This window comes from Garra rufa, chromosome 21 (assembly GCF_049309525.1).
Source record: "Garra rufa chromosome 21, GarRuf1.0, whole genome shotgun sequence".
Lineage (NCBI taxonomy): Eukaryota > Metazoa > Chordata > Actinopteri > Cypriniformes > Cyprinidae > Garra > Garra rufa.
The window spans coordinates 6,358,696-6,370,915 of NC_133381.1; the positions used below are offsets into that span (position 1 = coordinate 6,358,696).

Here is a 12,220-nt window from a genome sequence, read left to right on the forward strand (position 1 = left end):
TTTGGTGGAAAGACACCATAACTGAAGGATAGTTATAATTTGTGCAAAAACATAAATAAAATAAAATTTATTAAAATTATTAAATTAAATAAAAGTTGGTTGTGGTAAAAAAAAAAAAAGACACCAGACCTGAGGGAAATGTAGAATTAGTGTGAAATAAAATAAAATAATAAAATAAAATAAATTGACTGTGGTGGAAATGACACCATAACTGAAGGATAGTAGGAATTTGTGCAAAAAAATAAAAAAATAAAATTTAATTAAAGTAAATTAATATGGAAATGACACCATAACTAAAGGATAGTAGGAATTTTTGCAAAAAATAAAATAAAATACAAATTAAATTAATTAATTAAAATAAAATAAATGACACCATAACTGAGGGATAGTTGTAGTGTTAATTGTGATGAAAATAAAATAAAATAAAATAAAATAAAATAAAATAAAATAAAATAAAATAAAATAAAATAAAATAAAATAAAATAAAATAAAATAAAATAAAATAATGTTGAGTGTGGTGAAAATGGCATCAGACCTGAGGGAAATTAAGAATTAGTGTGAAATAAAATAACATTATTTGATTGTGGTAGAAATGGCACCAAAACTGAGGGACAGTCATAATTTGCGGAAATAAAAAAAATTGAAAAATAAATAAATAAATGTTGATTGGAGTAAAAAATTATACAGGAACAGGATAGTTGTAGTTTGATAAAAAACACATAAAAATAAATAAATTGTTGACTGTGGTGGAAATGGCACCATAACTGAGGTATAGTTGTAATTTGTGCAAAAAATAAAATAAAATACAAATTAAATTAATTAATTAATTAAAATAAAATAAATGACACCATAACTGATGGATAGTCATAATTTTTGAAAAATATAAATTAAATTAAATTAAATTTTAAATAAAATAAAATAAATTGTTGATTCCAGTGGAAATAACACCATAACTGAGGGATAGTCGTGATACAATTATCACAAAACAAAACAAAAAGATCTAAAAAGTAGCAAAAATAAATGAAAACAAAAATAGCTTTAATTAGCATGTTTAAATTGAGTTTTAAAAGGACAAAAGCAGCTGTTGTTGACAAAACACCCATATGCAGTCATTCATATAATGAATCAGGACATGTAATAATGACACTCACTCAACACCAAACTACCATTCCCTGTGCTTTGAAATAACAACAGCCAGTGAGAACAGCTGGTTTATTTCAATATTAAAGACTGCCGTGAACATGGTAAATGTCCTGTCTCTTCATTTCCCCCTCGATCTCACTGAACTGACACCTGATTGCTTTTGTAATTAAATTCACATCCACGAGAGGGAAGCAGCATTTGCGTGTTGACGTTAAAGCGGCAGCTTTGGAATTACATGAATGAACGGTCTCTTATTTGTTCCAGCATTCGATTGACACATGAATAGACCTTTAGTGATTCATGAACTCCTCAGGAAAACAGAAGCAGAGAGGCACGTTTCCCATGAGGCTGAGCGATAAAAGAAAGTCATTGCTACAGTAGACAAAGATATGGCATCCTGTAGTCAAATTGGCAGGATGTGAATCTAGGAAGTACAATACTGTTTATTCTTGCACTTTCTAGTCAAGAATCAGAGAGATCTCATCCGTAAAGATGCATCTTGAAAATTTCCAGCAGGAATACTCACGTCTCTAAATGCTCTTCCTCTAGGATGGTCTGCACGGGCAGGTAGCCGAGCCGAGGGTGTTTGGTGAAGTACTTCTTTGAGCGGAACTTGTTTTTCAGCACCTTGGTGAAGTCACGCACATCTTCTCCTGAGGTTGTCTGTAACAGAGAGGCTGTAGGGAAATGTTCTGTTGTGCATGAAGAATTACAGTGACTGGGACTGGAGTGTTTAGGGTTAGAAAAATCTGAAAAAAATCTATCTTGTCATCCAAGATGTTCGTGTCTTTCTTTCTTCCTTCATAAAGAAATTATGTTTTTAAGAGGAAAACTTTTCAGGATTTCTCTCCATATAGTGGACTTCTATGGTGCCCACGAGTTTGAACTTCCAAAATGCTGTTTAAATGCAGCTTCAAAGTGCTCTAAATGACCCCAGCCGAGGAAAGAGGATCTTATCTAGCTAAACGATTGGTTATTTTCTAAAAAAAAAAAAAAAAAAAAAAAATTATGTATATATATATATATATATATATATATATATATATATATATATATATATATATAAAACAATCAGGTTTCCTGCACATTTTCCATTTCGAAATGTCATGCTTTTCCAGACTCACATTTCCAAACCTCTTAGTAGATTTTCAGTAATCTCAATTTTTTAAGTTAGGAGCACTTAAAAATTAGCCTTCGCATTACGAGGTGATATTTGACTCCTTAAAGTGATTTACAGGGGAATTTTGTTTTTACCTTTGTAATGCCATTTTTGGCAATTTTATTAAAAGTATGTCATCTTTATGTCAATTTTTTTAATTACATTTTTTAAGATTTTTAAAATTGTTCAATGAATATTGTGCGACTTAAGACATTCAGCACAGAAATGGCACTTTCGCTTCACTTTAAAATGTCCTGTCTTGTTTTCTCTCCCAACTTCAAAATCGCCCTACATCGCTTTATTACCTTTTTTTGTTAAGGGCATTTGATCTTCTTTGCATGTTCACTTTGTAAACACTGGGTTGGTACTTCTGCAGCGATGTAGGACAATTTTGAAGTTGAAAGGTGATGGGAGTTTTTTTAACATTCCCTATCTGTATGAGTTCAGGCAGAGCTAGACAAGACGAGCATTTGAGGTTATGTAAAAGTATATAAAATGTAACTTTTTCTAGAAAATAACAGATCGTTTTGCTAGATAAGACCTTTCTTCCTTGGCTGAGATCATTTAGAGTTCTTTAAAGCTACATTTAAACTGCATTTTGAAAGTTCAATCTCGGGGGCACTGTTGAAGTCCACTATATGTAGAGAAATCCTGAAATGTTTTCCTCAAAAAACATAATTTCTTTACGAATGAAGAAAGACAGACATGAACTTCTCAGATGAGGGTGTGAGTAAATTATCTGTACGTTTTTTTTTTCTGGAAATGCACTTACTTACACACCCATTAATTCAGATTCAGATTGTTTATTGTCATTGAACTTACACTGCCCTCCCTAAGCATGGAAACATCCCTGGCAAAGTGTGGTTTTGGATGATATCGGCATAATTCCTATAACCTTTTAGTGCAAATGGATTAAAGTAACTTGACATTATCATTGAAGAAAAGCAATAATAATTCTCATTTTGATTACATAATAATGTCAAAGACAGACATGCCCTTTTGCCAGCTGTGATGCCTGGTTACTGGTTTAAACTTGGCCCAGGTTTTTAAAAGATTTTTGGGTCAGGACACCTTAATAGCTTCAACAATTGATTGAATGAACCAATTACAACACAATTTAGGCCCAGATTATGCAGAGCTGCTAATAATGGATATTTTGATTAATCGAAAATTTTAAGTTTTTTTCTGTGAATAATCTGTTCATGTAATATAATATGTTTTCATAGTTTGTGTTGTCCGTTATCAGTGCAAAATTATCACAAATTAAAAAGAATTCATGCCAATATTGTCTAAAACACCACTTTTCTATGGCGTTTCCAAACTTTTGGAGGGCAGTGTACATCCAACGAAATTATAGATTGCATAATAATTAGGGGTGGGCATAGATTAATTTTTTTAATCTAGATTAATCTAGATTAAATCTTGGAATTAATCTAGATTAATCTAGATTAAAATGGCTAATTTGAATTCTGCTGAAGGCATTCAGAATATGTGTGCTACCCAAATAATGACTAAAAGTAAGTCTTTGAGAATGGATCATAAAGCTGTTCTATGATAATTTGTTGATGAAAATAACATTACAGTTACATGTTACACCGTACTTTTATTTTGACAGGTTGCCGTGAAGTTTCTGTGTATACAGTATGATATGATGCTAGTATTCTCAAATGAAAAGTAAAAGTGACACTCACAGCAGTTTTGGAGATTGAGTTTATCTGTTCATGTGAGATGCAAATGCCAAAAATTACCGGGAGCGTCACGTGTGTTTCAGTATGAGTGTAGTAAAAGCTCGTCTCCGCCATGCATACATATACAGCTAGGCAAACGGAACATATCGGATTCATATTAAAACGGTCTTTTTGCATTTCAGTTTTCACATACACTAGTCCATATCGCGATTTGAATTAAGTGACAGACCAACATTTGATTTATGAATCCAAAAAACGACGAATTTATGTGGCATTTCGCTATAGTAGATTCGGTTTTTATGAATGGAGGACGACGCGATCCCGTCTGTGTTTTGGCGGAGGAGACGTAAATGTGCGACCATATTCTATAGTCTTTGGTATACATCCGCGTTAAACTATCAAGGTGAAAGTCAACATAGCTTGCATAGTTTAGACCCAGCTCCCAACCCAAATTTGAGAATAGATTAACGGCGATATTTTTTTTATCGCACGATAAGAGTCTCACGTTAACGCAGCACGTTAACGCCGATAACGGCCCACCACTAATAATAATATTTATATTATCAAATTTAATAAAACATAAAAAATACATAATCTTTAGAAATAATAATAAAATGAATATCAAATTAAATATTTTTAATAAATTGAACAAAATAAAAAAAATTCTTAATTATTTAGGGTGGTGCAACACCCGCTAAATTTCCTTCCTAATTTTTGAACCATTTGCCACAATGCCATCTCAAAACACAAGTGTCTTCCAGATGCTCACAGGGGTGCAGTACTCCACCATCGGATAGCTGAGATGCTGGTCTTTGGAAATCCTTCCCGAGAAAAAGCACGTCTGACACACATTGTAGTTGAAGTGCTTCAGACTTCGATACCTGAAAGATAAAAGATATTTAACACTAGCAGCTATGAATTTTGCAGCACTAATACTGTCAGTGAAATAAACTATGCTGAATAAATGACGCTATTGTCTTCTGTAGAGCATCTGCTAATAGCTTAAATTGACACATTCCACTATGTGTATAATAATAATAACAATAAGTAAAAAAAAAAAAAAAAAAAAAAAAAAAGTAAAAAAAAGAAAGTGTAACATTGTTTTTACTGTGATTAATAATAATGTCTTTATTATTATTATTATTATTAAATGTATTGTTATTTGTTATTTTATTTAAGTTAAAAAAAGTGCAACCATGTTTTATTATAGTTTTTATTAATAATAATGTATTTATTACCATTATCAATATTAATAAAAGTATTATGTATTATTTTATTTATTTTAATAGTATATTTTGTTATAGAATTTTACATTTGTTCATATAATATTCATATATTTAATTTTAATGTTTTTTGGTAAAAAAATTATGAAATCACAAATATCGGGGTTTTAAATCTTGTGTTTAGAATTAGACACATTTCACTATTTGTTTAATAATGATACAATAATAAATTGAAAATAATACACAGAACCTTTTTATAATATTTTTTATTATTAGTTATGTCTTTATTACTATTATTATTATCATTATTGTTAAACGTATTTTTTTGTAATTATGTAAGTATGTTTTGTTATATATTTGTTTATTTCAACCTTGTTTATACATTTATTTTAATGTTTATTGTTAAAACTAATGAAATCACAAATATCACGATTTTTAACTTAAACGAAAAATAATAAAATAATAAAAGTGCAACTTTGTTTTTTATTTTTATTAATAATAATGTCTACTATTATATTATTATTAAATGTATTGCTATTTATTTTTTTTATTTTAATATTTTGTTATAGAATTTTATATTTCAACAGTTTATATATTTAATTTGAATGTTTATTTTAATAGCATATTTTGAACTTATGTTTAGACAGTCCACACATTCCATGTTTATAAAAAATAATAATAATAAAGTGAAAATAATAAAAAGTGTAACCTTATTTTTATTAATAATATTATTTATTATTTGATTTATTTTAATAGCATATTTTACTGTATAATTTAATAATAATAGCTAATAATAGCTCAAATACAATTTAGTTTGACCTCCTGAGGTTGAACCTTATGCACCTCCTTTGCTGAAGAAAATTAAATATTCAAAGTTTCTAGCCTTTTTCTACACAGCAACGTCATAACAGTCCACCCTAAAACAAATTTCACTAATATTCCCTTTGTTTTACCTGAAGCCCACCATGGGACACTCCTTACAGATGTTGCATCTGGCCTGATGTTTGGCAGTTTCTGCGGCGGCGACTCTATGAAGCACAGGTAACCAAACCATGGACTGCGGCTCCAGATGCATCCAGTCCACAAACTGCTGCAGCTCGATCACGTCTTCACGGCCCACCTGAAAGCCCAGACGACAGACAAGCCCCTCATTCATAACTGCAATGCGCTGCGTGACACACTATAATGGAGCTGTCTGAGTCTAAAAGCACTCGGATGGTCTATTTATCATTTCAGAAGCGTATTCGACTACAACCCAAAAGCTATAATATCCCATCACAACCTTATTAGCCCGAGGGCAAGGGATCCATTAGTAATTTTGAAGTGAAGCAAATGGGGCCAATTGTGGTCATTTGTGTCTCCCTCGTGACATTAAATCTGCCACTACTGTTATGAATCAATTACAGCAGGCCAGTTAGGGTAGGACTATCAAGAGTCTTTCATTACATGCAACATTAAATGAAAAGAGCTCCACTGCGACCCGAGTAAAACAGCGAAGCGGGCTCCGTCCAGGGCGGCTTTCAGGAGAGCTGAACGGATTTATAAATACTCCATTATACCGGCGGATGTGGTTCACATCGTAAAGCACTCCATCATGCGATATTATGGGAATGCGTTCGCACAAATCAAGTGGATTTCATTTAAATATCTCTCGGTAGCTTGTGCGTCAGCTGTCGGACCGAGCGCTAAGCGTCTGAAAGTGGCGATGTAAATCCCCTGGCAGGCCTGCCACTCTTATAACTGAGCTCATCATTTATTTATATGTCAAAACTCAGTGATGTGTAATGATGAGCCCCTTTTCCCAAATAAACAAGTCTGGGCATTCGTTTGCCAGCTCCCTTTAGGAATATGTAATGTCTCACACACCTGAATTATGTATCACAGAATGCTGTTTATTGATTTGCATGTCAGATTTTTTGTTAAACACACTTTTTTAATGCACACTTATGTTTTTTAACTCCCTTAGTAAATAAAGTAGGGATTTTGTTTTGGTTATATAATGAGGTCCAACAGAAAAATGGAGAAACTATTTATTGCTCAGATGTTTCTCAAAGATGTGTATTGAATATATGTGTAGATTATTCGTTCTTGGACAAATTTGAGTGCGCATGTCTAGACTTGCTCTTGGAAAGTTTATTAATTAAAACTAAAACTATTAAAATATTTTGTTAATTGAAATAAAGCTAAAATAAAATAAAATCCAAATATTAGACAACAAAAAAACTTTAAATGAAATTAAAATGACTGGCTGAAATTAAATAAAACATAAATCAGGACTTACAAAACAAAAGTTAAAATAGTTAAAATAAAAGTACTAAAATGTAAACTTAAATTTAAATAACTGAAAATATAAAAAATAAAATTAAAAATATTAAAAATATTCATTACACTATAATAGTACTTAAACTTAAATGAAAATAAGTTCCCTAGTCAAGATAATGAAATAAGTTTACGTTGATGTACTCAAAAACTAACTACAATTAAAATAATAACTGAAAATATAAAAATAAAAGTTTATAAATATAAAATATTAATAAAACTGTAATAGTTTTTAAAAAACTATTTTAATAATAAAACTTTGGAAATAAGTTGTCTTGTCAACTTAATGAAATCAGTTTAGGTTGAAGCACTAACAAAAAAAAAGAAGTAAATCTGAAATAAAATAAAAAAAATTAAATGTAAATAGTAATATTTAAAAACAAACTTATAAAAATGGCCAAATCACATAACAAAATTACTAAAAATTTAATTAAAATGAAAAATTAAAATAAAGGTAAATGAAAAAAAAAAATTCTAAGAAAAAAAAATATATATATTTTTTAAATATTTAAAAAATATAAAAGTTCTATAAATAATACGAAAATGGTTCTAATAAGAAAAATCAGACTCCATTTGACCTGAATTTGATCTCAGTGTTTTGGCAATTCACTAAAATAAGTTTATGTTGAAGCACTAAAAAAAAACTAGCTAGAATAAAACATAAATCAGAACTAAAAATAAAACTCAAGTAAATTAAATCTCAAAAATAATACATTTAAAAAACTAATAAATATGACAAAGGCACATAAAATGCACAAAAATTAAACTAAAATTAAAAGAATAACTGAAAATATAAAAATAAAAGCTAATTTAAAATAATAAAACTATAATAATAAAAACTTCAAATGAAAATAAGTTGCCTGGTCAACATAATGAAATACATTTCATTTGAAGCACTAAAATAACTGAAAATAAATAAAAGAAAATAAAAACTAAAAACTAAATTAAAAAAACACCAAAATAACTAGCTAGAATTAAATAGAAAATAAATCATAACTAAAATTAACAAAAAAGCGCATAACATTACTACAAATTAAACATTATTAAAAAGTAAAAGCTAATTCAAAATATTACGAAAACTACAACAGTATATAAACAACGCTGACATAACACTAGTTCTCAGGATACTTGTAGATCTTTATTTGTTATTATTATTATATTTTTTTTTTTTAAACCTGCAGGCAGTGTTAACTCACATATTGAAAGCAGCTACGGACACTGGGCTCCATGTTACTCCCTCCGAATGCTGCGGCCTCCCCAAGCTGGTGTGGGATTTGGATACTGTTGCGCAGCAATAACGCCAGCTGCCTCTGGTTACAGACGCCCACAGCGCCGGCCACCTGAGCGAACAGATCTGTGGAGGACAGAAGAAATAAAACCCAAAGAAGAGACCAGGAGGGTGAGCGGTTTAGATTTTAGACTTAAGATCCAATTTATAAATGTCCTTGTAAGAGCCACAGCAAGGACAGTGTTGCATTCAATTCCCAGTCAGTCTGAGACACTGAAATCACAGTTTGCAGTGAAAGCGAAAGAAAGAAGGTTTCACAACATAACTTAATTTGTTTATAATTTGAGAGCAGGATAGAATATTTTATGCCACATATATTCAATATCAATTGAATATGTACTTGCATTTGTACTTGTCCTTCAGAGGTCCTTTCGAAAGAGAAAACAAGCCAATCTTCATGGACAACACTTGAACTTTTCCACTTCTGTCACTATTAAAAGAAAATAAAGACAGCAAGAGACTAATTCAATCTCAACAGGGTTTTTCACTGTTTTGGATATTAAAATACTTTCCTATTCTAGCTACTTTGCTATTCGTCTTTGAAAATTGTGCAGACAAAGCAACAACACACTGAATTCTGGTTCAACCTTCTGGCTACACTTACACTGATGCAATGCAGAAATTACTTATTATATTTTAAATGTGCATTATCTTGGGGAATAACATTGGTTATGTCTTTACTAAACAGTTTAGCGTCAGCTTGTCCCCTTGGCAAAAATAGAAATATTGCTGTAGGACTGCAAAATTAAATTAACAAAGCATTACATCAAATATGTATGAGAACAACCATTACAAAGGAGTCCTATGCAAAAAAAAACTACTAAAGAATTTATTATGATTAAAAATTGTGTAAATGTCTTTGCATTATGCAAAAACTATTTAAAACTTTGACAAAAAAAAGTGTTACTTTGTACCTTGTTTTTAAACAGTATATCTATTTTTTCATCTTTTTAAACTAAATATTCTTTTTGTGTGATTATCAGCATCACATCACTTGCTTCGCTGCAGTGAACGGGTGCCGTCAGAACGAGAATCCAAGCAGCTGAGAAAAACATCATAATAGTCCACAAGTAATCTAAAAAGAGTGTGTTTTTAATAAACAAATCACTTCAAACCACTTTTTTTTTTCGTAAAAACAAATATGTTGGTGGATTTTGATGTAAGAGGACAAACGGAGATGGACTTTTTCACTGGAAGAAGCTTTATTATTGATTATGTAATCCCATTTTGGCCAGACACAAAGGTTTATTTGCCAAAACACCTTAATGGTGGATTTGTTTATTATAAAGATAAAATCAAGAGAGATTTTGTCTTCACACGACATTAACTGATGGACTGGAGTGGTGTGGATTATTTGTGGATTATTGTGATGCTTTTTTTATCAGCTGTCTGGACTCTCATTCTGACGGCACCCATTCACTGCAGAGGATTCATTGGTGAACAAGTGATTTAATGCTACATTTCTTCAAATCTGTTCTGAAAATCAAACTCATCTACATCTAAGATGGCCTGAGGTTGAGTACATTTTTCAGCAAATTTTCATTTTTGGGTGAACTATTCCTTTAAGTGTTTAAAGAAGAAATGCACTGCCAACAGTGTTTCCAGGGTTGCGGTTTTCCCACACAATTGGGCCATTTTGAAAATGCAGTCATGGGAAAAATTTCAGATTTCCGTATTTGTACATCATTCAACCCAAATGTTTTCCATCCTTGTTTTAATATCAAACATACAGTTTTGTCATGCATCATCTTAGTTGACAAGAATAAAAATGTTTTATATATATTATATATTTTAAAAGATTGATTAAATTTTTTAGTTTTAAGACAGGATTTTTTATGATAAATTTGTAAAAATCATACAAAATAAATTAAATGGAAAACACAGAATCTATGGAAAAATAAAGTGGCTGGAACATTAAATGAATTTCATGGGGCCATAAATTAAAAGTTGGCTGGAAAGAATTTATGAACAAAATTTAATAATAACAATAATAAATATTGATATAACATGGGAAAAAAATCCTAATTATTTCTGTACATATCACCCGCCCTAATTTTACATTTTGTTATTAAAAGGTGCTGAATTTTTTTTTAAATATATAAAAAGTGCTGTAAATTAAAATGAAAGAAAAGGTATAAGGAAAAAAGAAAATAAAGGTTAAATAATTTCATATGCACATTATACATATAAACAAGTCTTGCTAAGATTAAAAACAAAGAATAAATAAAATCTAAATGTATATTTTAAAGGGCATTAATAAAATAAAGCAAAATTGAGCTAGTTTTCATTCCTTTTGAGTGGAATTCCAAGATGTTCATGTCTTTCTTTCTTCAGTTGCAAAGAATTTAAGTTTTTGAGGAAAACATTTCAGGATTTTTCTCAATATATTGGACTTCAATGGTACCAAATGGGTTGAAGGTCCAAACTGCAGTTTCAATTCAGCTTCAAAAGGCTCTACACGATCCCAGCCGAGGAATAAGAGTCTTATCTAGCAAAACGATCTGTCGTTTTCTTTAAAAAAATATATAAGATCATCTTGCTCTAGCTCTGCTATGCGTATGCTGGAAATGTCACACGTGGTTAGTTCTTCAGCTGTGTACTTAGGTGAAAAATTCCATTTCATTTTCTCCTCCAACTTCAGAATTATCCAAGGTATTTGCAGGTTTGTTTTGTAAACAATTGATCTGTACTTCTGCATACGTCATAGGTGCATGAGCATTTGTGGTTAAAAAGCATATAAATTTGTATTTTTCTTAGAAAATAACCACTAGATAAGACCCTTATTCCTCGGCTGGGATTGTGTAGAGCCCTTTGAAGCTGCACTGAAACTACAATTTGGACCTTCAAGCTGTTGGCCACCACTGAAGTCTACTATATGGAAAAAAATCCTGTAATGTTTTCATCAAAAACCTTAATTTCTTTTTAAAGACAGAAAGACGTGAACATCTTTGATGACATGGGGGTGGATAAATTCATTCTGGAAGTGAACTTCTTCTTTAAGGGCCACTGTAATAAAGATAAGACCCATACAGACCTGTCATAGACTTTTAGCAGCCAATTGAGACACAGATCCACGCATAAAGGCACATTAACCAGATCCGGATGCACCTGCTGAAGTTCACGGTAGATTGTGCAGAGACAGTTTATGATGCCTGGAATCTCCAGTAGCTGGCCATTATGCGTGAGTTTATGTTGATCAAAGACACTCTGGGCGATGCCGAGCTCCAAAAGGTCCACTGAAACAGACAGACAGATTTCATCTCCACTCATTTCTGTCTCCACAATGAATTCCATTCAGCGCATTTTAATGAAAGTCACCAGAGCGTAACTCATCCGTTGGCGTGTAATGAAAATTCCCAACTGAAAAGGCAGCAAAAAATTATATTTCTTATCAGCATTC

At 31.0% G+C, this 12,220-nt stretch overlaps 1 protein-coding gene across 1 annotated transcript in view; it reads right to left on the minus strand.

The window, feature by feature from the left end:
* Positions 1-1,665: 1,665 nt before the first annotated feature.
* Positions 1,666-12,220, minus strand: part of LOC141296268 (utrophin-like) — a 33,962-nt gene continuing 23,407 nt past the window's right edge. Inside the window, exons 10-15 of the mRNA XM_073827532.1 lie at positions 11,855-12,056; positions 9,165-9,250; positions 8,729-8,886; positions 6,167-6,333; positions 4,760-4,871; positions 1,666-1,806 (exon numbers count right to left, since the gene is read on the minus strand). Of these exons, the coding sequence (XP_073683633.1) occupies positions 1,666-1,806; positions 4,760-4,871; positions 6,167-6,333; positions 8,729-8,886; positions 9,165-9,250; positions 11,855-12,056 (866 nt within the window). The remainder of the gene's footprint in view (positions 1,807-4,759; positions 4,872-6,166; positions 6,334-8,728; positions 8,887-9,164; positions 9,251-11,854; positions 12,057-12,220) is intronic.